Below are 27,525 nucleotides of genomic sequence, written 5' to 3' on the forward strand. Positions count from 1 at the left end.
TTGAGAAACATCTTCTCTGGCATCAAATGAGCAGAGAAAAGCCTCTGGGCCGAGTTCTGGCAGACTTGGTGGTGTAACTATGAACAGTTGTGGGTTTCTTTTAAAATACTCTAATTGTTTCTTTTAACTGGTTCTTACATAATGTCAAAAGACCATTTCTGTCACTGTTGAAAACAGCTGTTGTATTTGTTTATAACATTGGACAGTGACTACTACAAGCTGCAAAAGATAGCGGTGCAGCGTGACACAGAGGGGTGTCGACATTTAAACCACGTTTCCCTGGGGTGGCTCTCTCGGGAAGCCTGTCCGTGTGTGCTCGGCTCTGGACAGTGGACGCACAGCACAGCCCTGAAGGCGGCTGCACCTCTGTGTCCTCCGAGTCAGCGTGTCCACCGTGCGGTCGGGGCAGCTTCAGGCAGAGACGAGGCCTCCAGCCGCACCCAGGGGCATCGGGGGCAGGTGCGGGGTCTGAGAGCAGCCCCCAGGTCTCGGGCTGCAGGGCCAGGACCTCATCACCACGTGGCCTCTCTCAACACGGCTCTTCTCAGCGAGTGGAGAAAGTTCACCTGGGGCTTTCCCCAAGTCCTGGGAGCACACACAGCCTTTCCAAGCCTTTCCAAGCCTCAGTGTCTCCATCTGTGCAATGGGCCGGGATCAGCCCTGCACCTTCCTCGCAGGGCTTCCAAGGAATTGCTTCCACTGTGTTCTCTGGGTTCTGAGAAGAGAGCGTTTAGAGTCACACTTTTTAAAGCCCTTTGCAATGGGTCACAGAGCTCTGGCTTTAGAAACCGGCAGAGCTGGGCAGACGCAGGCTCTGCCTCCTGGCAGCGGCCCGTGCAGCTCCACGCTGGGCGGAGGGCCGCACTCGGCCGCATTTGTCCCGGGGACCAAGCACGCCTGTCCCTCGTTTGCTCAGCACGTGTTCGTCCATGGAGAAAGCGCACGCTCCATTGTAACCGCGCTCCTTTGTGGCCGCGCTCCTTTATAACTGTCCTCCATTGTAACCGCGCTCCTTTATAACTGTCCTCCATTGTAACCGCGCTCCTTTGTGGCCGCGCTCCTTTGTAACTGTCCTCCATTGTAACCGCGCTCCTTTGTGGCCGCGCTCCTTTGTAACTGTCCTCCTTTGTGGCCGCGCTCCTTTATAACTGTCCTCCATTGTAACCGCGCTCCTTTGTGGCCGCGCTCCTTTGTAACTGTCCTCCTTTGTGGCCGCGCTCCTTTATAACTCCGCCTTCATAGCCGTTACAGCCGCACGTCTTTACAGCCGCACTCCTACCTGTACTCCAGGCTTTGACTTAGGAGTCACTGTTTGTGTAGTCCCACGGGATTGTTTCTTAATTTTTTTTCTAATAACATATATACAACCTAACATTTCCCCTTTCACCACATTCAAATATGTAATTCGGTGCTGTTAATTATGAATATAATTATGAATACAGCATTGTGCTACCTTCACCACTATCCATTACCGAAACTTTTCCATTGTCCCAGATAGAAACTGTGCATTTTAAGCCTTAACTCCCCATTCCTTACCCCTACCCTGTCCCCTGGTACCCTTTATTCCAGATTCTGACTCCATGAATTTGCTTATTCTAATGATTTCGTATCAGTGAGATCATACAATAGTTGTCCTTCTGTGTCTGGCTTGTTTCACGCAACATGATGGCTTCAAGGTTCGTCCACATTGTCACAGGCATCAGAGCTTCATTCCTTCTTACGGCTGAGTATTAATTCCATGTTACTTTACCACTGACTTTTCCAGCTCTGCAAGGAGTTCCGTTGGAATTTTGATTGGAATTGCATTGAATCTGTATATCACTTTGGGGTAGAATTGAAATCTTAACAATATTTATTCTTCCAATTATGAACAAAGAATTTCCATTTATTTAGGTCTTCTTTTATGCCTTTTAGCAATATTTTGTAGTTTTCTGCATACAAGTCCTTTACATGCTGGATTAGATTTATTCCTAGTTATTTGATTATTTTAGTTGCTATTGTAAATGGAATTTTTTCTTGATTTCTTCTTATTGTTCATTGCTAGTGTATAGAAACATTACTGATTTCTAGTAGTTACTGGTCTGTTTAAATATTCAGTTTCTTCTTGAGTCAGTGTAGTTTGTGTGTTTCTAGGAATTTATCCGTTTCATCTGGATTGTCTAGTTTATTGGCATATAGTTGTTCATAGTATCCTCTTTTGGTCCTTTTTATTTGAGTGGGGTTGGTAGTAATGTCCCCCTTTTCATTTCTGATTTTAGTTATTTGTGTCCACTCTCTTTTTTGTCAGTCCAGCTAAAGGTTTGTCAATTTTATTGATGTTTTCAAAGAACCAACTTTTGAATTTGTTGATTCTCTCTATTGTTTTTTTTTTTTTTTGGACTCAATTTCATTTATCTCCACTCTAATCTTATCTTTGTTATTTCCTTCCTTCTGTTTGCTTGGGGTTTAGTTTGTTCTTCTTTTTCTAGTTCTTCTAGTTTTGAGGCTAAGTTTCTGATTTTGAAATCCTTTTAAATGTAAGCATTTAGAGCTGTAAATTTTCCTCTCAGCACGGCCTTTGCTGGATCCCATAAATTTTGGTATGTTGTAATTTCATTTTTCTTTCATGTCCAGATATTTCCTAAGTTCCCTTGTGATTTCCTCTTTAATACATTGGTTGTTTAAGAGTACATAGTTTAATTTCCACCTATTTGTGAATTTTCCGCTTCTCCCTCTGCTGTTGATTTCTAGCTTCATTCCATTGTGGTCAAAGGAAATGCGTTGAGTAATTTCAATATGTTTGAGTTTTTGAGACTTATTTTGTGACCCAACATACGATCTGTGCTGGAGAATGAGCCACGTGCACTGGAGAAGGTGCACTCTGCTGCCGGGGGCGACGTGCTCCCCGTGTGTCTGTGAGGTCTGGTTGGGTTCGAGCATCGTTCAGGTCTTCTGTTCCCTTCCTGATCTCCCTAGATGTTCTGTGCATTACTGAAAGTGGTGATTGAGTTTTCTCAGTACTAAGGTAGAACAGTCTTTTCTTCCCTCAAGTCTGTCAGTATTTGCTTCACATATTTTGGGGCTCTGCTGTTAGGTGCAGACATATTTATAATTGTGTCTTCCTGTTGAATTGTCCCCATTATCAGTATAGTATGACCGTCTTTGTCCCTCGTAACAGTTTTTCATTTAAATCTATTTTATCTTGTATTAATATAGCTACCTCAGCTCTCTTTTGGCTTCTACTTGCATGGTGTATATTTTTTCCCATCCTTTCACTTTCAAACTACTTATGTCTGAATTTAAGGTGAGTCTCTTATAAACAGCTTAGAGTTGGGTCATGCTTTTTTGACCTTTCTTCCAACCTCTGCCTTTGGACTGGCGACTTTAATGCATTTACGTTTGAAATCACTACTGATGATGTAGGACTTCCTGCTGCCATTTTGCTATGTGTTCTTTTTTTTTCATTCATTGAGCATATTTTTATTGATCACCTACCATGTACAGCAGACAATGATCTAGGTGCTAGTGACACAGAAGACACAACAGACAAAAACCCTTCCCCTTACAGAGCTTGTGGCGCTTACGTTATAGTGAAATAAAGATAGGAAAACTAGTCCCTGGAGAAATAACCAAGCTAGGAGCCAAAGAACAATTCATCTAAAAAGGAACAAAAGTGATGTCCTATTACTTAAGTCAAAAAGAAGCAAATCCCTGAGGGGAACCCCAAAAGAGGGTTCTGCTGTGCTCACTGTCTCTCCCTCCCCATAACACCGTCTTACGACAGAGAGGACAATGGACGGGGCCTTTGAAGGGAAACACGGGAATTTTGAGTTTATCCCCAAACCACCAACATTCCCAAATAATAAAGCAATGGATGAATAAATTATTCTCACAAATATGAAATTCAGTGAAGGAGAACATAACCTGTAGGTAATCAAAAATAAAGAGCCATGAAGCTAGAATTAAAATATTTACAGCATATTAGTTTAAGATATTAAAATGAGAAAGTAGGAAATATTTTGCTTAGGAAAATATTTAATCCTTAGCCCAAAAAGTAATAAAATGGAAACTTACTATAAAGTAATTTGGCAATTTAAAAATGCAGGCAGATAATTTCTGATTTAAAAGGTTCTGGTTTTCTAAGCTAAGACAAATTTGAAACTATTTAGTCAAACTTGGTTTTATACAATTGTTTAATGTACAAAGATTTGTAGGAGTCTTTGGGCCTTCACAGAAGAGAACAGGGCTAGGAGGTTGTGAATGAAACAAACAATTCCAGAACCAAACAGAAATAAGCAAACTACATAGTAAGTTGCACTGAGAGAAAAATAAGCTACAGTAAAACCTCATTAATGAAAATTCGCTAGGGACAAGGTTGAGTTTGAATAGGTGAAAAATGTAAACCAACTGAGAAGAAAAACTATTTAAATTCTCCACAAAATACACATGTATATATTTCAAGAATAAACAGTAAATTGAATGTATCTAAAAAAAAGTGAGGCTTTCCAAGAGACCTCAAGGAAGGCATTTTAATATAATTGAAAAGAGTGATTGCTAATTGGCATATCAACTATAAATGGGTGCTTTTTAAAAAGAGTTTTAAAATAATTTCTTAAGTCCTTCACATAGGCTATTAATTTGCTTCTTGCTGTGTATTCTTTTTAAGTCTTAAGTCTTTGTCCCCCAATTCTTCTGTTAATGCCTCTTTCACATTCATTTGGTTTTTTCTGTGTTGTGCCATCTTGAGCCCCTTGTTGTTTCTGTCTGGATGTATTTTTCATGTATTTTCCTGTGGTTACAGTGGGGTTAAAATATAACATCCCAAGTGTATAACCGTCATTTGATTTGGTGCCAACTTGACTTGAGTAGCATCTGCATGCACTGCTCTAATACCCCTCCGTTCCCCACATTTTTTTGTACTTGTTAAAAATTATATCCTTGTACATCATATGCCCAAAGCCATAGATTTTTTATGGGTTGCATTTTAGCCCCTGTGGGAAGTAAGGAGTGGAGTTAATCCCACACAGTGCCACGCAGTAGTGCTGGCTTTTGTAATTACCCAGGTGGGTGCCGTTACCAGATGTCATTATTTCTCAGGCTACTTTGGGCCTCTGTCCAGTGTCCTCTCCCTTCTCTGGCGTTGCTTGTAGGGCCGGTCTGCTGGGGACAAATCCCTCAGCTGTTGTTTGCCGGGAGTGCCTTAACCTCTCCCGCATTTCTGAAGAAGTCCCGCTGGATGTGACCCCGGCTGGCAGGTGTTTTCCGTCAGCACTTGACGCCTGTCCCCCTCTGCCCTCCTGCCTGAGCAGACGTGTGTTTGTAATGCTGTAGGAGTGGGACAGGTCGGCTGGGTTGTGAGTCTCTATTTCCACTGTGTCTGTGGAAAAGTGTTCCAAGTCAGTAAAGCTGTTTTCAGTTTTGGAAGACAATCACCATGCAGATTTAATTGCCATGAAATCATTCCAGAAGCACCTGGCTTAATAGACCAGGGATAAGGTGAGCCTCCTGGCACATGGCAAACGCTTCTGGGGCTGCCGTGACGTGCCAGGCAGCTCGCGACAGGCTGAGCACCCCAAGATGAGCTAGAGCCTGGCGCGGAGGGCGGCTGTGTGTCCGTCCAGCCACCCAGAGCCTCCACGCGGACGGCAGGTGGCTGTGGCAATGCCATGAGAGCGCGGTGGCAGAGCTCTTGAAAGAGAGGGTGGAGGAGCAGAGAGAGAACAGTGAGGAAGAGAAGGACGTGACAGAAGTGGTGATTGTAAGAGCTGTGTTTGTTGTGGAGACGGTTCCGTGTTGGTTTTGACTTCTCTCATCACTGAGCCTGGGCTACGGTATTTCGATGTTGCGTACCATGCCGTCATTTTATTTCCAAAGAGCGACCCCAGTAGTAAAATGGAGAAATGATTGTTTCCTAGATAATGTGCCTTAGAAAACGTTCTAGCTGAGAGAACTGGAAAGGAAATTAAAATCGCTGGTACCTGCTTGTGTCATAAATGAGCAGAACAACTGGCTCTTGATGTGATGATTAAGGGGCTTGGTCTAAAATAGTTCAGATCCCACGTTTAGTTTCAATAATTGATGTGGTTAAAGTTGAACATGCTGTTTATTATTGACATTGTAAATAGGATGCCCAGTGGAAATATGCCTTGGATTTTTAGGCTCCTTTGTGTTTATCTAATTGGGTCTTAATACACGTGCCGTGGTAGTTTCTAACATGGGGAAGGTTATCTGGAAGATGGTAATCCAGTAGGATGTAGTAACCTCAGAAAGCATCATTCCAGAGGGTGAGGCTGGACGATTCCACATCAAAACATACAGCGTCAGTCACTGTGCAAACCCACTGCATGGCTGAGAGGGACCCAGTTTTGCCCAAGGATTTTTGCGAGGTTTGGTTCAGTTCTTCAGAGAGTGGTGAAATCCTGTGCACTTGGGGAGTGAAGCCAGGCAGGCAAAGTTTCTTGCCAGATTTGGAGATTAAAATCAATAGATTTGAAAGTAATTTGGTACGGGGTGGTGAACAGCCATGTCTCAAAGCTGCTCCACTGGAAATTTAAGCATTTTGTTTGTTCTTTACCGACTTTACTTCTCTTTTGTCACTTGAGGTATTTTCCTCTTAAAAGCAAATGCTGCATCGCTGCCTGGTGCTGTGGCATCTGAAACCAGCAGGGTACTGCAGCTTGTGTCGGGCAACTTCCTTGTGGGACTGCTTGCCTGGCTCTCCGTGTTCAGAGAAGTCAGATTGTCTCCTCGAGCCTTTGAGTTGGGAACTGAGGACGTGGAACCCAAGCTGGAGCCCAGGGGCTCTGCTCCTGTGTTTGTTAACTGTTTGCCTGGCATTTATTTGGGAGCAGGAGCGGACGGAGAGCCCTGGAGCCCCCGCCTGCTGGGGAGTGGCGTTCCCCTCCACCCCAGACTCTCTTTCAAAGATCTTTTTTAACCAAATGATATTCATCTCCCTGCAACAAGCACTGCAATGTTCTCCCTTTTGAAAAATTTCCAGTGACGCTTTGGAGTCCAGTGATCTCGAGAGGAGACGGTCGCAGGGCCGGGGGTCCGTGGAAAGCTGGGGGCTGCCCGTTGGAGGCCAGGGCCTCCGCTAAGCAGGGTTGAAGCTGAAGCCTGAGCTGTGGTCACCGGGTTCTCAGAGGCCAAAGGACAGCAGAGCCCGGGCACGAGGAGCGGGAGCATGATGACCAGGGAGCCCAGAGCTGGGCAGGGAATTGGGGCCTCCCCAAAGGGGCAGTGGATGGGGACGGCAGCGGAGCCGGGCCGAGGCCACCACTCAGAGCTGCAGAGCTTGGCAGGCAGAGGCCGGGGTCAGCGGGCCTGTGGGCTCCCCGGGCTCACCAAGGCTGAGAACCAGTTCCTGACCCAGCTCGCCACTTGGGAAGGGGCTCCCCCAAGCCCCCCGGGTCTGAAGCTCAGTGGCTGGGGGTGAGGCTCGGTCACAGGTCCAGGCCCCTTGTTGCTCGCCGCTGGCTTACCTCGGACCAGCACCGGTGGGCTCTGATGCTCGGTTTATCTGCAAGTGGAATTGTACCCTGGGGTACGGGCCCAGTGTTGGCGCTTTCTGTAAGTGGACACCCAGCGGTTCTCAGAAACCCCGTCTGGGCAGGGCTGTGGCAGCAGGGGCGGGTTACAGGTCCGAGGGGTCAGGCGGATGTGGTGGCACGTTTGGAGGAGCCTCGGTTGCCGAGCTGAGCTGTTCGTCCTTTAGAGAGTGGCACCGGTCTAGGAGGGCCTGGAGCTCTGCCGCATTTCACTCAAAAGCAGTTGAGGGCAGCAGTTCTCGGGGCGCTGCCTGGGGGCCTGTCCCCCTCGGCGTTCGGCTGGCAGCAGGCTCACGTCTGGGGGCCTCTCTCCATTGTGGAGGGGAGGCAGGGGCCATCCTGGGCCGGAGCGGAATCTGTTCTGGCCTGGTCGCTTGGCCTGTTTGTGGTGGCTGGAAGCTCCGGAAAGAGACTCCTGCTGCGTTTATCCTGTAGTGCTAAACCTAGCGGTTACTGCTGGTCTCTCCATTTCTTCGCTCCATTGCATCCAATCGTCACCTCCTGAAACGCCTCCTGCGGCGGCCCCAGGTGCCGCCAGCTCCTCCTGCCCCCGGCCCGCCGTCCTCCACCCGCCCTGGAGCGGTTCTTAAGACCCAAGTCAGATCCTGCGACTTAAAGTCTGTGCCCAAAGCCCTTCAGGGGCCTCCCAGGTGTGAGAAGAAAATCCGCGCCTCTCCCCGTCCTCCTTGTGATTTGACGTGAGCAGCAGGTGCCCCACAGCCCCTCTCCGTTTCTCTCCACTTCTGCGCCTCGGACCAGCTGCAGCCCCTTCCCGGCCCGGCTCCCCCGAGCTCCCTCCACAGCCGCTCAGCTCCTGCAGCCTCAGCTCACGTAACCCCTGGGAACACGTCTCCCCGGGTGTCCTCACTCAGGCAGCTCTTGCTTTCCTGGCTGTTCTCGCATCTCTGTCTTTCGCGGCGCTTACCGCCGTCCCCAAGTTCTTACTGTCTGCATTTCCCACGTTGTCGGTTATGTTTACTGCTGTAGCCCCAGCGCTGAGATGCTCAGAGACACACATTGAATGCACGCGTGACCTTCCCCCGTAAGCCTGGGGACACTCGTGAGGACTGCCGCCACGGGGACACTGCGAGCGGGTCTCGGGGAGGCGGGCGTCCCTGGGCCTGGGCTGCGGAGCACAGCTGTGTCCCCCAGGTCCCTGCAGGGCTCCGAGGAGCACGTCGCCAGGTGGGGCCCTCAACCCTGTCGTCTGTGAAGATTCAGAGTGCATTTCCTGCTTCAGAGACAGGTATTTTCAGGTCTGCAGATGACTTTAATGGACGGACTAGCTCCAGCTATCAAGGTATGCGAATCTGAGCTGAAGACACCAGAGCACTGCCTGATGCTTTGCAACAGGAAAACAGACGGCGCCGGTGGCTTCCTTCGTGAGCCACAGGCCTGGAAGGCGGGAAACCCGCGTCGCCTCAGCCGCTTCCTGTTTCTGGGCTTATTTCTGTGAATGAGGTGTTGGGGCAGCTCACGAGGATCCCGTGGGAAGGCCTTGAATTTCCTGCTGGAACGGGGAGGGATGAGCTGCCCTTGCTCAGGTGAGTGAGCAGCGTTTTGCTTACATTGCTAAAGCCCTGGGCCGGCCATCTCGTCACCGAGGCCGCGGGCAGCAGGCTCCTCACGCCGTCCAGCCTTCTGGATGTGGCCCTTGGAGCCGCAGGGGCGGCCGGCCCGGGGCTCTCCCTGCTCCAACGGCCGCGGAGGGCGAAAGGGGGCGCGGCAGACAAGGTGGGCACTGCCTGCTCCCCAACCTGGCCCCCACCAGCCGGGGGTCTCGGCCTTTGCTGCGTCGTTTCCTCATCCTGGGGTGGTGGCGAGAACCATGTGAGCACGAGGCCCCGCGACGGGGAAGCAGTTGTACGAGATGCCATCAGCATGGCCTGCAGATCACCGTGTGTGTGTGTGTGTGTGTGTGTGTGTGTGTGTGTGTGTGTGTGTGTGTGTGTGATTAACTCGAGGTGAGCACAGCGGGTTACAAGCAGGTTAACATCGAGGGGAGATTTGTTTCATAAAGTGAAACATGAGAAGATGCATCAGGGTTATGAAGAATCATTCTTTATATTGTGCATCTTTTCAGGAACCTCTTGCCTTGGAAAATGTCCGCTCTTTTGCTCCCCCTGCCCCTTGCTCTCGTTCTCCCGTGCTCTCTCACTCTCTGACTCACTCTCTTTCTCGCTCTCGTTCTCCTGTGCTCGCTCTCTCTGACTTGCTCTCCCACTCTCTCTCTTGCTCTCTCTCTCGCTCGCTCTCTGACTCCACAAGCCGGGCAGATGAGGTGGAGACAGCACAGTGGTGGTGTCCGTGGGAAGGAAGCAGCCTGTGGCCGTCTCTGCACGTCTTAGGGAGGAGTCTGCTTGTGTCGGCCTGTGGCCGTCTCGGGGTGTGCTGTGTCCACGCGGGGGGGGGTGTGCTGTGTCCACGCGGGGGGGGTGTGCTGTGTCCACGCAGAGGGGATGTGCTGTGTCCACGCAGGGGGGGGATGTGCTGTGTCCACGCGGGGGGGGTGTGCTGTGTCCACGCAGAGGGGGATGTGCTGTGTCCACGCAGGGGGGGGGTGTGCTGTGTCCACGCAGAGGGGGGTGTGCTGTGTCCACACGGGGGGGGGTGTGCTGTGTCCACGCGGGGGGGGGTGTGCTGTGTCCACGCGGGGGGGGGTGTGCTGTGTCCACACAGGGGGGGTGTGCTGTGTCCACGCGGGGGGGGTGTGTGCTGTGTCCACGCGGGGGGGATGTGCTGTGTCCACGCGGGGGGGGGTGTGCTGTGTCCACGCAGAGGGGATGTGCTGTGTCCACGCAGGGGGGGATGTGCTGTGTCCACGCGGGGGGGGTGTGCTGTGTCCACGCAGAGGGGGATGTGCTGTGTCCACGCAGGGGGGGGTGTGCTGTGTCCACGCAGAGGGGGGGTGTGCTGTGTCCACACGGGGGGGGGGTTGTGCTGTGTCCACGCGGGGGGGGGTGTGTGCTGTGTCCACGCGGGGGGGGGGTGTGCTGTGTCCACACAGGGGGGGGTGTGCTGTGTCCACGCGGGGGGGTGTGTGCTGTGTCCACGCGGGGGGGGTGTGCTGTGTCCACGCGGGGGGGGTGTGCTGTGTCCACGCAGGGGGGGATGTGCTGTGTCCACGCGGGGGGGGTGTGCTGTGTCCACGCGGGGGGGGATGTGCTGTGTCCACGCAGAGGGGGATGTGCTGTGTCCACGCGGGGGGGGATGTGCTGTGTCCACGCGGGGGGTGTGTGCTGTGTCCACGCGGGGGGGATGTGCTGTGTCCACAGCGGGGGGGGGTGTGCTGTGTCCACGCAGAGGGGGGGTGTGCTGTGTCCACGCAGAGGGGGATGTGCTGTGTCCACACAGGGAGGGGTGTGCTGTGTCCACACAGGGGGGGATGTGCTGTGTCCACGCGGGGGGGGTGTGCTGTGTCCACGCGGGGGGGGGGTGTGCTGTGTCCACGCGGAGGGGATGTGCTGTGTCCACGCAGGGGGGGATTGTGCTGTGTCCACGCGGGGGGGGGTGTGCTGTGTCCACGCGGAGGGGGTGTGCTGTGTCCACACAGGGGGGGGTGTGCTGTGTCCACGCGGGGGGGGGTTGTGCTGTGTCCACGCGGGGGGGGTGTGCTGTGTCCACGCAGAGGGGGGTGTGCTGTGTCCACACGGGGGGGGGTGTTCTGTGTCCACGCGGGGGGTGTGTGCTGTGTCCACGCGGGGGGGGGTGTGCTGTGTCCACGCGGGGGGGGTGTGCTGTGTCCACGCAGAGGGGGGTGTGCTGTGTCCACACGGGGGGGGTGTGCTGTGTCCACACGGGGGGGGGTGTGCTGTGTCCACGCGGGGTGGGGTGTGCTGTGTCCACGCGGGGGGGGATGTGCTGTGTCCACGCAGAGGGGATGTGCTGTGTCCACGCGGGGGGGGTGTGCTGTGTCCACACGGGTGGGGGGTGTGTGCTGTGTCCACGCGGGGGGGGGGGGGGGGGTGTGCTGTGTCCACGCAGAGGGGATGTGCTGTGTCCACGCAGAGGGGATGTGCTGTGTCCACGCAGGGGGGGATGTGCTGTGTCCACGCAGGGGGGGGATGTGCTGTGTCCACGCAGAGGGGATGTGCTGTGTCCACGCGGGGGGGGGGGTGTGCTGTGTCCACGCGGGGGGGGTGTGCTGTGTCCACGCGGGGGGGGTGTGCTGTGTCCACGCAGAGGGGGGTGTGCTGTGTCCACGCAGAGGGGATGTGCTGTGTCCACGCAGGGGGGGATGTGCTGTGTCCACGCGGGGGGGGTGTGCTGTGTCCACGCGGGGGGGGGTGTGCTGTGTCCACGCGGGGGGGGGTGTGCTGTGTCCACGCAGAGGGGATGTGCTGTGTCCACGCGGGGGGGGATGTGCTGTGTCCACGCGGGGGGGGTGTGCTGTGTCCACGCAGAGGGGATGTGCTGTGTCCACACAGGGGGGGGTGTGCTGTGTCCACGCGGGGGGGGTGTGCTGTGTCCACACAGAGGGGATGTGCTGTGTCCACGCAGGGGGGGATGTGCTGTGTCCACGCGGGGGGGGTGTGCTGTGTCCACGCAGGGGGGGAGGTGCTGTGTCCACGCGGGGGGGGGTGTGCTGTGTCCACGCAGAGGGGATGTGCTGTGTCCACGCAGGGGGGGATGTGCTGTGTCCACGCGGGGGGGGTGTGCTGTGTCCACGATGGGGGGGTGTGCTGTGTCCACGCAGAGGGGGGTGTGCTGTGTCCACACAGGGTGGGGATGTGCTGTGTCCACGCGGGGGGGATGTGCTGTGTCCACGCAGGGGGGGATGTGCTGTGTCCACGCGGGGGGGGTGTGCTGTGTCCACGCAGAGGGGGATGTGCTGTGTCCACGCGGGGGGGATGTGCTGTGTCCACGCGGGGGGGGTGTGCTGTGTCCACGCGGGGGGGGTGTGCTGTGTCCACGCGGGGGGGGTGTGCTGTGTCCACGCAGAGGGGATGTGCTGTGTCCACGCGGGGGGGGATGTGCTGTGTCCACGCGGGGGGGGTGTGCTGTGTCCACGCGGGGGGGGGATGTGCTGTGTCCACGCGGGGGGGATGTGCTGTGTCCACGCAGAGGGGGGTGTGCTGTGTCCACACAGGGGGGGGGTGTGCTGTGTCCACGCGGGGGGGGGTGTGCTGTGTCCACACAGGGGGGGGGTGTGCTGTGTCCACGCGGGGGGGGGTGTGCTGTGTCCACGCAGGGGGGGATGTGCTGTGTCCACGCGGGGGGGGTGTGCTGTGTCCACGCGGGGGGGGGTGTGCTGTGTCCACGCGGGGGGGGGTGTGCTGTGTCCACGCGGGAGGGGGTGTGCTGTGTCCACGCGGGGGGGGATGTGCTGTGTCCACGCGGGGGGGTGTGCTGTGTCCACGCAGGGGGGGATGTGCTGTGTCCACGCGGGGGGGGTGTGCTGTGTCCACGCGGGGGGGGGTGTGCTGTGTCCACGCGGAGGGGGTGTTCTGTGTCCACGCGGAGGGGGGTGTGCTGTGTCCACGCGGGGGGGGTGTGCTGTGTCCACGCAGAGGGGGGCTTGCGGATCAGCCCAAGTGCTTCATTAAACATTTGGGGGAGCATCAGGGCTTCTGTGTCCTCTTCTCCTGTGCGCGTTGCTAATGGCTTTCCGGGCTCCGGTCTGTTCTGAATTAGAATTACACTGACAGCTGTTTGCCCACAACTGCCTCGGTTTCTCATTTGTAAAACGAGGGGATGGATACCGTTTGGCAAATGGGATGGTTTGTTTTTTAACTTGGAAGGACACGGCTTGGTCCTCGGCCTCGAGGAGAGTGTGGCTTTGCTGAGTGACAGGAGAACCACGTGGGACAACAGCAAATCAGAGATGCGGAGCAGGAAGAGTGGAGCTGGGGCTCAGTGACCCCTGCCACCAGGGCCGGCGGGTGACCCCAGCGGGTGGGACGTGGCGAGCTCTTGGGATTGGGAGAGTGCGTTTAGCAACTCACCCGCGTTCAGCTGGTGTTAGAGGCCCTGCAGTCCCACGAGCCCACCGGAGGTCGGCGTATACAGAGGAGAGAGGGTCCGGGACTGGCCCGAGGTGCACATGTGGCTGCGGCAGGAGAGGAGACGGCGTGCAGGGGAAGCCGCCGAGATGGGGCCGCATCCTGGAGGGACTCGGAGCCAGGAGAGCGGCCGGCCCAGGCATCCGGCGCGGGGCGGTGAGAGGGCCCCGCTGTGCGAGCGGTGGCCAGTGGGCACCCACCCCGAGCGGGCAGCCGGGCATCCAGACCAGGGCCTCGCGCCGTCACTCCGTTTCTCCCGTCAGTGTCTCCCTTGAGACCAGCTCGTGGCCAGTCTGCTCCGCTGTCACGGCCACTGTGTCTGTCTGCCCGCTTTGGCTTGGCGTCCCCGTCTCCCCTGCATTTTCACTGTGAAGCTTTTCCTAAATCGTGGCGCTGAGGGTTGTGTGGTTATTGCTGAATCGGCTGGCTTCCTTGCGCAGTTTTCAAGACCCCACACTTCTCCCCAGCTCGTTCTCCCTTCCGGCAGGGCCCCCTTCATGCCTGGGGCTCTCCTTGCACGTGCCTGACCCTCCTGTGTGCGCTTTGCTCCACCGTCTTACCTGGAGGTGCTGTGCCGGCTCCGCTGCGCCACGCTCTTCTCTCTCCTTGCTCGTGGCTCCCTTCATGCTTAGCTAAGAGCAAAGGGCAGACACGGCCCTGATGTGGTTCAGTGACTGTGTTCTCCTCTGGCCCTGAGCCTGTGAGTCTGCAGGGGAGAGGCTGCGTCTTCTTGGTCCGGGCCCCACACCTGCCTGGTGCAGAGCGGAGCGCTGGACCATGGCCGCGGGCCTTGCAATTGCTTCCTGGGCAGGAAACGTGGCCCGAGCCCGGGCATCCCTGCAGCGGCGGGAGGGGACAGGGCAGGCAGGCCGAGCAGCCCCAGATGGAGGCCGCCCGAAGATCATTGTCATCCCCTCTCAAGTCTAGAATCGTTATTTCATTTCAGCAAATGTCAATAAGTGCCCACTCTAGCACAAGGAAGACATCAGAAGTACGTAAAAGACGGTCTTTTCTCAGGAGTCGTGAGGTTCGGTTACTAAAGCCATGTTGACAGTGGCAGAACAGGACGGGTGGTGGCGAGCGTGTTGAGGACGGGGTTCGTTTCCCAGGGCAGCCGGGGGCTTGAAACAGCAGAGGTTCAGTGTCTCCAGAAGCTGGGGATGAGGAGTCCCAGATGAGGGTGTTGGCCGGGCCACGCTCCCTCCCTCCTGCCCACAGCTCCCGGGGGCTCCTGGCACCCCTGTGGTTTCCGCACTCCTGGGGGCTCCGGGGCTTGTGGCCACCTCATGCCGTCCCTGTCCCCATCGTCCCCTTCTCACAAGTAAACCAGTCGTTGGATTTCGGGGCCCCTGATCCAGGGTGATGTCACCTTAATTACATCTGCAAAGGCTGTTTCCAAACAAGGTTACATTCCAGGTTCTGGGTGGACGTGAATATGGGGGTCGCCATTCAGCCCCCACACCCAGAATTCCAGAGCTTCTTGGAGTGGGGGCGTTTGGGCCCCAGAGGGTGGGGATTGTGGGTTTGCTGCTTGCAGGGAGATGTTGGGGTTGAAGGTGGCCATTGTGTGTCCGTTCTTGGGAACGCACATGGTCAGCGCGTGGCCTGAAGTGTGTGGCTGCAGCCGGCCTCCCCGGCAGTCACGTCAGCGGGCCTGACTTTGTTCTCTGCTCTCCAGGCTCAAACCATGAACTACGTGGGGCAGCTCGCGGGCCAGGTGTTTGTGACAGTGAAGGAGCTCTACAAGGGGCTGAACCCCGCCACGCTGTCGGGGTGCATTGACATCATCGTGGTGCGCCAGCCCAATGGGACCCTGCAGTGCTCCCCTTTCCACGTCCGCTTCGGGAAGATGGGGGTGCTGCGCTCCCGGGAGAAAGTGGTAAGCATGGGGCCCCCGGCCTGCGGGGTGGGCTCGCCGTGGAGCAGGGCAGTGTGCCCGTGGCTCCATGTGGGCGTCTGCAGTTGGAACGGCTGGTCACTAAATCGGGAGCTACCGGCTCAGATTGCTCTGGTTACTATGGCTGTGTAAATTGCTCCGAGATTTAGTGGCCTGGGCCAATTCTTTATGTCGTGCTGTGGGTTCTGTGGCTCAGGGTCAGGCAGAGCGCAGCAGGGACCGTGTGGCTGCTCTGTGCTGCCCGCAGCTTCTCCTGGGAGAGTCGGAGGCTGGGCCGGAACGAACAGCCCTGCACACGCACGTGTCTGGGGGCGACCCGGCTCTGGCGGCACCTCGGCTGGAACAGCTCCCGCGGCCGCTCGTGGGGCCTTCTCGGCGTGTGCTCGCTTGTGTGGGCCAGCAGAGCCCCCGAGAGGGGCAGCGGGATGGCCGTCCACTCAGGACCCGCCCTCAGTGACTTTCGGCCACTTCCCTCGTGCCTCACGCGTGGGGCAGTCACAGCCTGCCCGGGCCCCGGGGCGCCGGGTGGGCTCCACTTGTTGGCGTGCGTGGCCGGGTCCCGGAGGAGCTTGCGGGACCAGCAGGGTCGAGGTTCCATTTAGGAAATAAGAAATACTTGAAGGTAGGTTGTGTGTTTTGTGCCCTTACTTACCCTGGAGTTTGGAAGGGTGCCTCGTGGTCAGTCCTTTGAGTTCCGTTCAAGCGAGAGCTGCTAGCTCAGTGTCTAGAGGGGAGGGATCCTGGACCTCATTCCTCAGGCTGGGGGAGGAACCCTTGACCGCAGTGGATCCTGCGCTGCCCAGCGGTATGAGGCCCTCCCCGGGGCCGCTGTCTCCCGGCTGGGCCAGGTGGTCTTGGAGGCGCATTCGGTCCTGGGTTCTGAGGTTCTGTCCTTCGCGGAGAGCCCAGGACCCTGCAGCTCGAGCCGCCTCGTCCCCTGGGCCGGCCGCCTGGGCGGGGCACTGGGAGGTGTCGGGACGTGTGTGATTAAAGGGTGCGGTAGACACACGCCGCCCCCACGAGGTCTCCGGTTGTGGTGAAGACAGATTATTGTTTTCTTACAAATATGTTTTTTCTGCAGGTTGACATAGAAATCAACGGTGAATCTGTGGATTTGCACATGAAATTGGGAGATAATGGAGAAGCGTTTTTTGTTCAAGAGACTGATAACGATCAGGTAAGGGGAGCGGGGCTGAGATGGCTTCCTCGTGTGGCGCCTCGAGCGGTGGTCAGGGGACGCAGCGGGGGCCTGGGGGGAAGGCAGTGTCGCTGCCCGGCCGTGCGGCGACCGAGTGGGGCACAGCAGCCCCTTCCCCTACGAGGGCCTCTCCCAGGCAGGGGCCCTGGACCGCTGGACGCAGGGGCTGCACTGCTGCCCACAGCAAACAGTTACCGATGTGTCTAATTTCGGATGGCCAGGTGTTCTGATTTTTGTTCAGTGCGGGAACAAACAGCTTGCATTACTTTTTCGTTCGCGCAGAAGCCGTTGCTCGGTGAGGGCTTCTTGGGCCGGCTCCTTGTGGGAAGGTAGCCGGAGGGAAAAGAGGCTGCTCCAGGTGGCCGTCTCAGGATGGCTCCCGGCCCTGCCCGTGCTTGCTCAGCCCCACGCTGCAGCCGTCAGGGAGACCTGGCTGGTGTCCACGCCTGGGGGCGGGTCCTGACCCTACAGAGACCCCCTGGTGTCCACGCCTGGGGGAGGGTCCTGACCCTACAGAGACCCCCTGGTGTCCACGCCTGGGGGCGGGTCCTGACCCTACAGGGACCCCCTGGTGTCCACGCCTGGGGGCGGGTCCTGACCCTACAGAGACCCCCTGGTGTCCACGCCTGGGGGAGGGTCCTGTCCGTACAGAGACCTCCTGGTGTCCACGCCTGGGGGCGGGTCCTGACCCTACAGGGACGCCCTGGTGTCCACGCCTGGGGGAGGGTCCTATCCCTACAGGGACCCCCTGGTATCCACGCCTGGGGGCAGGACCCGACCCTACAGAGACCCCCTGGTGTCCACGCCTGGGGGAGGTCCTGTCCCTACAGAGACCCCCTGTGTCCACGCCTGGGGGCGGGTTCTGACCCTACAGGGACCCCCTGGTGCCCATGCCTGGGGGCAGGTCCTGACACTACAGAGACCCCCTGGTGTCCACGCCTGGGGGCAGGACCCGACCCTACAGAGACCCCCTGGTGTCCACGCCTGGGGGAGGGTCCTGTCCCTACAGGGACCCTCTGGTGTCCATGCCTGGGGGAGGGTCCTGTCCCTTAAGGGACCCCCTGGTGTCCACGCTTGGGGGCGGGTCCTGACCCTACAGAGACCCCCTGGTGTCCATGCCTGGGGGAGGGTCCTGACCCTACAGAGACTCCCTGGTGTCCACGCCTGGGGGCAGGACCCGACCCTACAGAGACCTCCTGATGTCCATGCCTGGGGGCGGGTCCTGACCGTACAGAGACCCCCTGGTGTCCACGCCTGGGGGAGGGTCCTGTCCTTACAGAGACCCCCTGGTGTCCACGCCTGGGGGAGGGTCCTGTCCCTACAGAGACCCCCTGGTGTCCACGCCTGGGGAGGGTCCTGTCCCTGGTGTCCACGCCTGGGGGAGGGTCCTGACCGTACAGAGACCCCCTGGTGTCCACGCTTGGGGGCGGGTCCTGACCCTACAGAGATCCCCTGGTGTCCACGCCTGGGGGCAGGTCCTGTCCCTACAGAGACCCCCTGGTGTGCACGCCTGGGGGAGGGTCCTGTCCCTACAGAGACCCCCTGGTGTCCACGCCTGGGGGAGGGTCCTGTCCCTGGTGTCCACGCCTGGGGGAGGGTCCTGACCGTACAGAGACCTCCTGGTGTCCACGCCTGGGGGCGGGTCCTGACCCTACAGAGATCCCCTGGTGTCCACGCCTGGGGGCAGGTCCTGTCCCTACAGAGACCCCCTGGTGTCCACGCCTGGGGGAGGGTCCTGTCTCTGGTGTCCACGCCTGGAGGAGGGTCCTGTCCCTACAGAGACCCCCTGGTGTCCACACCTGGGGGAGGGTCCTGTCCCTGGTGTCCACGCCTGGGGTAGGGTCCTGACCCTACAGAGACCCCCTGGTGTCCACGCCTGGGGGAGGTCCTGACCCTACAGAGACCCCCTGGTGTCCACGCCTGGGGGCGGGTCCTGACTCTACAGAGACCCCCTGGTGTCCACACCTGGGGGCGGGTCCTGACCCTACAGAAACCCCCTGGTATCCATGCCTGGGGGAGGGTCCTGTCCCTGGTGTCCATGCCTGGGGGAGGGTCCTGTCCCTACAGGGACCCCCTGGTGTCCACGCCTGGCGGAGGTCCTGTCCCTACAGAGACCCCCTGTGTCCACGCCTGGGGGCTTGTCCTGACCCTACAGAGACCCCCTGTGTCCACGCCTGGGGGAGGTCCTGTCCCTGTGGACCTGGGGGCAGTGGCTGCGGGAATCGGGGTGCCTGTGCCTGCATCGTGAGGTGAGGGGCCCCTCCACAGGTCTCCCTCACTGCAGAAGGCTGAGAGCCTTGTTTTCGGCGCTTGACCGCTGACCCGGGGCCTGTGTTTCTTCGTCGTCTGGCCCAGGGGTTCCTCTGAGGAGCGAGCCGCTGACGCCCCCCCCCAGCCTGAGGCTCAGTGTCTCAGACAGAGAGTGCACGTCTTTAGCATATTTGATGCTTTTTATACCAATTTAAATGAACAGCAGCATATTTCTGTTTATCCCTTTTTAATATATTTTTAATATAATATATTGTTAAAAGTTTTATAATCAACGGATTATGAATTAATAAAATGACTCCTATAATTTAAAAAATCCTGGTGAAGCCTTATCAAAAAACTATTGAACGTTTTTCTTCTGTTTTTAAGGAGATGGTCAACATCTAATTACAACCTCTGCTGCCATCCACAAACTTGGGTGTGCTCGGGCGGCACCCGGGGGCCCGTCAGGTTCTTTTTAAAATTGTTACTACCCTAGTTGAGTCACATTGAGAACACCCACCGTGCACCTGCCTGTCTTTCCTGCACACCTTCCACGCTGGAACGCAGAACTGAAGTCAGGCCCCAGGACAGTCTCAAACCCAGGCCCTCCTCCCGGGTAGCGCAGACAGACTTGAGTTGTGGGGCCTGAAACCGCATTGCTGCGTCGCTTTGCTCTGGTTCCACGTGGGGTCGGTGACCATCGGGGTTTAACGGTCTGCTGGTCCGGGGCCCCCGCAGGGCCGTCGGCCTTGTCCCTCCCGACACCCGTGCTCTGTCCCTCAGGAGGTGATCCCCACGCACCTGGCCACCTCCCCGATCCTGTCCGAGGGCGCGTCGCGCATGGAGTGCCAGCTGAAGAGGGGCTCAGCCGACTGGACGCGCGGCCTGGACCCCGGCGCCGCGGCCCAGGCGGTGCCCCCGCTCGAGGCCTCCTCCAGCGGCTCGCTCGTGAAGAAGAGAAGGAAACGGAGGAGGAAGCACCCTCGGGACAGCCTGAGGAGGGACGAGCCCGGCAACACGTCCGAGGATGAGGACATGTTCCCCATCGAGATGAGCTCCGACGAGGAGCGGGAGCTTCTGGACGGCGGCAGGTGGGTCCCTCGGCTGGGCACCTCCCAGGCCAGCGCGTGGACTCGTCTTAGAGAGCCGCCCTCCCCGCCAACTACGCATTCTCTTGTAATGCACTTCAGATTTGTTGTAGCTCATGACTCAGCTCCCTTGCTGAGAAATTCTGTTCAGAATGAGAACAACAAACGGGAGCTGAGAAGTGTAACAGTCCGTGAGCCAGGCCGTTTTCCCAGGACCGGCTTCTGCCTTTGGGCTGATACCTAGATTGGGGCTACATAGACGTGGACACGTGGGTAGACTCGGGGCTGGAAATGAAGGTGGATCCTGACCCGACTCCGCTGCGGCCAACTCTCCCCTCTTTCGGTTTCCATCAGGCCCACGGACATGGTAGAAAGCTAAGAAGCTCTCAGCAGTGCATTGAAATTCTGTTTGTATGTATTACTGTTTTGGTGAAAAGTGGCAGTTTTAAAAGATAGAACCCGCTTGTATGTTTGATATTTCAGAGTTTATGTATTTGGTGTAGTTTTGTTAACCTTGTTTATATCTTGTTAAAATAAAGCTGGAATGGGCATGTCAGGAGTACCCTCCTGCTTTATTTTTCAGAGTAGATTGTGGGGTTTTTATTTTTGGTTAAAAATAAAGGGAACTTGGCAATGTTACTCTCCCTAACTGCCTTCCCTGTGAGACTTCAGCTCAGGACCCGGTGGCTATTTCAGGAAACATCCGAGGTGCAGACAGACGGCCCCGGGTGGCTAGTGGTGCATTGTGCTCTGTGGCGAGCGCGTGGCCAGCTGGTCGTGCACTGTCTTGGAGCTCGCAGAGCGGTCGGCGCTCGGGGCACCCAGGACCCAGCAGGGCTCCCAGCACAGGGGCGGGTGTGCGTTTGCATCTCGCTTTCCCTCCCCGCTCACTGCCTAGAACCTGGCTGTGCGGGTCACAGAGGCCCTGTTTTCTGCAAAGCACTTAGAGGTAATCAAGAAACAGTTGATTGCTAAGTTGATTATGACTCTTTGCCAGGTGGTTCTTTGACTCTGAGTCTGTTTCTTCCAGAACTCTTCCTAATGATAAGCCTGCATTCCCAGATGACGTTCCTAAGGAACAGCTCTGCTCAGCCACGACGCACGCCCTGGCCTCCTACCCTGGTTCTGATAGAGACTGGTCATCCAGCCCCAGGTCAGTCAGTGCCCCAGGCAGTTACGGAGTCGTGTCTAATCAAATAGTATGATGCAGGCAGAAAACCAGAAATAATTAGGACTAGAAAAATAAAACATAGAGTGGTAGATGCAGACCAGGACAAAAACAGAATATGCAGATCATAAACTTCTGTACGTCATAATCTATCTGCCCCTGGCACTTAGCTCCCTGGAGAGGGGGGATAGTAAACGGAAAATAAATGCATGTTCAGTTTGCATAATGCTTCTTGTTAACAGAAGAAAACCATAGCAAAGCCTGTACCCGGTAAACTTGGCAGGCGCCACTGCGGTGATTCTATAGGAAGATGCTCTGCTGAATTCAAGAATACTTTACTTCTCTGAAATGGACTCACAAGTTGCCACTAGTGTAAACCTGGAAACATAGAGCTGTCTCAGTTTTGCCAATTTGCTGTACTAAAGACTCCAGAGACTTTTTAAATCAATGAAACCTGGGAAAGCCATATGACGCCCTTCTGTGCAGTTTTCTTTAGTTTTCAAATGGACCAAAGGACTGGGGGGGGAAAGTCAGAATAGTGATGCATTCTCCATGTGAGTGGTATTGCCCCCAATGGGGTGGTGAAAATCAGTTCTTGGAGCATACAAATCTTAGTTATTGCAATGGCTTGTGGGCCCTCAAAAGAGTCATGGAACATAAGCAGATATATACATACATATGGTTTTAAAATTTCGTGGTGGGAAGAGGAAGGCTTTTTGGAAAAACACGTCTTAAAAAAGCCCGTTGGGGGTGGGGGGAGTGGTAATGAGAAAAGGTTAGAGCAGGAGCCCTGATCTAAACGACAGTGATGCTCTCGGATGAGCTGTGCCCAGGGCTCAGGTGTCTCTGGTTTAAAGGGAAACACTTGAGCCCCGGCTGCTCTGACTTGTGCTGCAGGCTGTGTGCCTGACGCCCTTCTCTACGTGTCACTCCCAGTCCGGCTGGATCATGGTGGGCTCGTGGACGAGATGGCTGCAGGGGCCTGTGCTGAGGTCGAGGGTGGAGAACGGACGTGTCCCGTGCCGGTTCCCAGCCACAGCTGTGACAGTGCATGTCTGTGCACTGGGGGGCTTGAGGTCTGCCTGCTCAGGGACCAGCCCTGCCCAGTAGAAAGATATCACCATTTACACACTTAATTTAAAATATCTTGGTAGCCATATTTAAAAAGTAAAAAGAAACAGATGAAATTAATTTTAATGGTAGATTTTATTTGACTCAGCATATCCAAAATATTATCATTTTGGCAAGTAATCAGTTTTAAAAATCATTAATTGTATATTTCACCTTCTTGTTTTCATACTGAATCTTTGAAATCCGTTGCTTGCGATGTGGACCAGCCACACTTCAAGTGCTTGGTGGCCACACGTGGCAGTAGCAGGTGTGGACCCTTCCAGAACCTCACACATGTGTCCCCAGGCCTATGGACGAGGCCCCAGGAGGGAAAAGCACAGTACTCTGGAGCAGAAGTTACGTGGGATACTTAGAAACCACTGGTCAAGTGGACAGTCTGTTCAAAAACAAATACTAATTTTAAGAATTTAAAACAAATGATTTAACCTCAACCCTGGATTCATTTTTCTGTGTTTTGCTTTGTGTATCCAGAATGACTATGTCAGATGGAATTACAAATTAGGATAGATAGATTCATTTCTGTACTTGGAACAATGTATTTTCTTTGAGGAGGCAATTGACAGCACAAATGGTCAAGTCTTTGGAGTGTGCAGTTTGATTAAGCACGGAGCTGTGACCAGAGGAAGACATTCTCCTGTGGGTACACGGGTAAAGTAGAAAGTGAAATGGATATTTTGGCAACTTCCTGTTTTTGTGGTTCGGAAACATCATGGTGATTTCTTAGTGATTTCAGTATAGAGTCCTGTGCTGTTGTCAGATGCCTAAAAGTATTTTCATTTTCTTTCAAACCTGATTGTTGACAGTAGTCAGATAAACACCATGAGACTTCAGTTCACTGAATTGACCTGTGGGTTTTTCTTTCTTTGAATGTGTCACGCGGCACCCAGCAGCCTGGTGGATCGCAGAAGGGCCCCCCCCCAGCTGGCTGCCGGGGCCGAGGGAGGCCTTTCCAGCTCGTGTCCTCCGCAGTCATCCCACTTCCACTCCTCGGAAAGGTACGCGCGCGTCCCCTTTCCAGATGAATTCAGTAGTGGAAGGCACAACACTCACCAGATCACCGTAAGCAAATACATGCAGGTTATGGTTGCGTGAAGTCAAAATTTTGATCTCTCACAAACCTATTCTATCACTAACTGAATTTCTTATGAAGAAAATACATACAGTTTACATTCTCCTTTCATTTTAAGAAAATACATACAGTTTACATTCTCCTTTCATTTTAAGCATTTGTAGATTATCAGGTTTTTTCCTTAAGTACTAAATTTGATCCTTTGGAAATTATGGTCAAGTGTATATGGGCCAGTTTGGATGTATTATGTCCCCTAAAACGCTGTTATCTTTGATGCGATCTTGTGGGGGAAGACGTATGAGTGTTGAGTAGGCTGGAATCCTTGGATTGAGTGTTTCCATGGAGATGTGATTCAATCAACTGTGAGTGAAACATTTGATTGGATAATTTCCATGGAGGTGTTACCCCGCCCACTCGGGTGGGTGTTAATTGGATCACTGGAGTCGTATGAAGGAGCTCACAGACAAGGACCCGAGAGCAACTGAGAGTGACATTTGGAAGAGCAGCTGCAGCTAAGAGAGGACAAAATGCCCCAAGGGCAACATTCTGGAGAACACCATTTTGAAACACAACCTGGGAGCAAGGAGACGCCAGCCACGTGCCTTCCCGGCTAACAGAGGTTTTCCGAATGCCAATGGCCTTTCTTCAGTGAACGTACCCTATTGTTGATGCCTTACCTTGGACACTTTATGGCCTTAAGACTGTAACTTTGTAACCAAATAAACCCCATTTATAAAAGCCAATCTATATCTGGCGTTTTGCTTAATGGCAGCATTAGCAAACTGGAACAGTGTAATTCTGCCTAATTCTTTGGAGTGCTTTGAAACAACAGAATAATGATAGATTGTATGTCTAGGGTTGTTCAATAATAAGTTCACAAAGTAGTTTTATGATGTCTCTTTAATATAGGCCATTATTATTATAAATATTTAAATAGCTTTAAAGGCTTTCTGAATAATGGATTCAGACAATTTCAATGGCATTTGTAAAACAGAATTTTGGACCTTTACTTGGCATTTTCATCTGGTGCAGTTGTTTTGGGTTTCTGCCTTCACCCCTCAATTTTGCCCAGTTTTGACCTGCCTACATTGTGGGCTTAAATTGTTTATTTATAAATTTTAGCAAATGAAGCTATGATTCCTTTCTACAGAGAAAACTTTTTTCTTTTTGGTTAAACAACTAAATCTCAGGCTATAGTTCATTTGGAGGTTAAATGAGTAGAAAAAAGCCCCTTTTAAAATGAAGCCCACTAAGTTTTAAGCATTTATAAGTGATTTGCCTGATTGGGGCTGGCAAAAATACTGAAAACTATTATAAGGCTAATACTTACATTATTTGTGAAAATCAGCAACTTTGAAAGCTTACTTTTTTGAATAACCCTTTGAATTTAAAGTCTAATATTTGATAATGTGACATTTTGGGGTCACCTTTTTAATAAGCCACACTCAGCACTGGGATGTCTTCTGCAGCCTGAACTCCTCACTAACCGTTGGTAGAACGCACATGTGCATTTCCACACAGGATCCCGAGAAAGCGGGCGTGGCCAAGTGGTGGAACACACATGGGCATTTGCACACAGAATCCTGAGAAAGCAGGCGTGGCCGAGTGGTGGAACGTACATGTGCATTTGCACACAGAATCCTGAGAAAGTGGGCATGGCTGAGTGGTGGAACACACATGGGCATTTGCACACAGAATCCTGAGAAAGTGGGTGTGGCCGAGTGGTGGAATGCAAAGTGCATTTGCACGCAGGATCCTGAGAAAGTGGGCATGGCTGAGTGGTGGAACACACATGGGCATTTGCACACAGAATCCTGAGAAAGCGGGCGTGGTCAAGCGGTGGAACGTACATGTACATTTGCACACAGAATCCTGAGAAAGCGGGCGTGGCCGAGTGGTGGAATGTACACCTGCACTTGCACACAGAATCCTGAGAAAGTGGGCATGGCCGAGTGGTGGAACGCGCATGGGCATTTGCACACAGAATCCTGAGAAAGTAGGCGCGGCTGGGTGGTGGAACGTACGTGTGCATTTGCACACAGAATCCTGAGAAAGCAGGCATGGCCAAGTGGAATGCACACGTGCATTTGCACACACAATCCTGAGAAAGTGGGCGTGGCCGAGCAGTGGAACATACATGTGCATTTGCACACAGAATCCTGAGAAAGTGGGTGTGGCCGAGTGGTGGAACCTACACCTGCATTTGCACACAGAATCCTGAGAAAGCGGTGTGGCCGAGTGGTGGAACGCACATGTGCATTTGCACACACAGTCCTGAGAGAGTGGGCGTGGAGGAGGGGTAGAATGCGCATGTGTATCTGCACACAGAATCCTGAGAAAGCGGGCGTGGCCGAGTAGTGCAATGTGTATGTCCGTTTGCACGCAGGATCCTGAGAAAGCGGGTATGGCCGAGTGGTGGACTGTGCACGTGCATTTGTGCACAGAATCCTGAGAAAGTGGGCATGGCCGAGTGGTGGAATGCGCACGTGCATCTGCACACACAGTCTGAGAAAGCTGGTGTGGCCGAGTGGTGGAATGCACAGTGTATTTGCACGCAGGATCCTGAGAAAGTGGGCGTGGCCGAGTGGTGGACCGTGCATGTGCATTTGCGCACAGAATCCCGAGAAAGGGGGTGTGGCCGAGTGGTGGAATGTGTATGTCCATTTGCGCACAGAATCCTGAGAAAGCAGGCGTGGCTGAGTGGTGGAATGTGCACATGCATTTGCACACAGAATCCTGAGAAAGTGGGCATGGCCGAGTGGTGGAATGCTCACGTGCATCTGCACACACAGTCTGAGAAAGCTGGTGTGGCCGAGTGGTGGAATGCACAGTGCATTTGCACACAGAGTCCTGAGAAAGCAGGCGTGGCTGAGTGGTGGAATGCACGTGTGCATTTGCACACAGAGTCATGAGAAAGCGGGTGTGGCTGGGGGGGCCAGTGCTTGTTCGGTGGCACCTTCAGTGCAGGAGGCGAGAACTGCAGCTTCCTTAGGCTTTCCCGTAGGACTTGGTTTTTGATGAACATGGCTCTGACAAACTTCAGTGCCCTGGGGACAATCTATGGCTCGTGGCTCTTTGGGAAAAATCCGTGTGCTGTGGATCCTGGAGTGGAAAGCAGCAGGAGAACTGTGTTGTGCGTTTCCACCCTTTGAGCGCGGGGGTTGGCCAGTGCCGCCACCTCCTGCTTTTGTAGCTGATCCTCCGCTGGAACACGCCGGGGCACCCCCACGGGCACTCCCACGTTACCCACGGCTGCTTTGTGAGACACGGCAGAACTGAGTCATCTGACAGAGACCGTTTGACCCACAGAGACTAAAATATTTCCTCTCTGGCCCTTTTCAGAAAGTTTGCTGACCCCTCGTCTAGAGCCCTCCTCTAGAGCAGGGTAAAGTCAGTCGAAAGGGCTTACTTAATTTAGTGGCAGTGGGTAAGACAATTTATTGTTCCATAGCACTCGTAACGATGCTTTCGTGTGATAAATTATATTTTTTGTGATAAAGTTTAATAACCAGAGCTTTTTACACAGATGATCTGAGGAAGGTGGGGCACCCGTGGTAGTGGACTCTAGTGATGGCTGGAGAGAGGACGGACCCAGGTGCGGGTGCTGAGCCGTTCACGTTGGAACCTCCCTGTCCACAACTCTCCAGTTCTGGCAGTGCCGGGAAAGCATCGGCCCTTTGGAGAGAAGTTCAATTGTAGATGGGAGCAGGGGCAAGTGCAGGGTCAGTGTCCTTCTCGGGCTCCACAGGAACGAGCTCTCAGCCTGCACCCTCAGCCTCTCACCAGAGCAGCCTCATTGTAGACAGGTGGGGGGCAGGTGGTGAAGGGAGGGCAGCCCGCGCGTTCCTGTGTGACAAGGGTGCGTCCGGCCCGCGCGTTCCTGTGTGACGAGGGTGCGTCTGGCCCGCGCGTTCCTCTGTGTGGCCTGGGGGGTGTTCGGCCCGTGCATTCCTCCACGTCACGAGGGGGGTGTCCAGCCTGTGTGGTCCAGCAGCTCGGCCGGGAGACGCTGGATGGTTCATCACAGGTTGGGTAACTTCAGTGGGTGCTTCTCGTACTAACTGAAAAATTGCTTTTAGGCCCAGTGGAGTTTTAATCTAAATCAAACATATCAATGAGACCAGCGTGTCAGTGCAGGTTCTCTAGCAGGTTGTGTCAGATCTTTGACAGCGTATGCAGAGGGGAAACCCTGG

The 27,525-nt window shown here is 54.6% G+C and overlaps 1 protein-coding gene across 4 annotated transcripts in view; it reads left to right on the forward strand.

Annotated features, from left to right (window-relative positions):
- Window positions 1-27,525, forward strand: part of LPIN1 (lipin 1) — a 95,248-nt gene that overhangs the window by 19,204 nt on the left and 48,519 nt on the right. For 2 of the 4 annotated variants that reach the window (XM_037812665.1, XM_037812667.1), the window contains exons 2-6: window positions 15,210-15,410; window positions 16,510-16,605; window positions 19,660-19,967; window positions 20,995-21,117; window positions 23,151-23,258. In XM_037812665.1, coding sequence (XP_037668593.1) covers window positions 15,219-15,410; window positions 16,510-16,605; window positions 19,660-19,967; window positions 20,995-21,117; window positions 23,151-23,258 — 827 coding nt within the window. In that variant the 5' untranslated portion in view covers window positions 15,210-15,218. The remainder of the gene's footprint in view (window positions 1-15,209; window positions 15,411-16,509; window positions 16,606-19,659; window positions 19,968-20,994; window positions 21,118-23,150; window positions 23,259-27,525) is intronic. The other 2 variants (XM_037812666.1, XM_037812668.1) reach the window with 1 other exon arrangement.

Source organism: Choloepus didactylus, chromosome 20, assembly GCF_015220235.1.
Source record: "Choloepus didactylus isolate mChoDid1 chromosome 20, mChoDid1.pri, whole genome shotgun sequence".
Classification (NCBI taxonomy): Eukaryota; Metazoa; Chordata; class Mammalia; order Pilosa; family Megalonychidae; genus Choloepus; species Choloepus didactylus.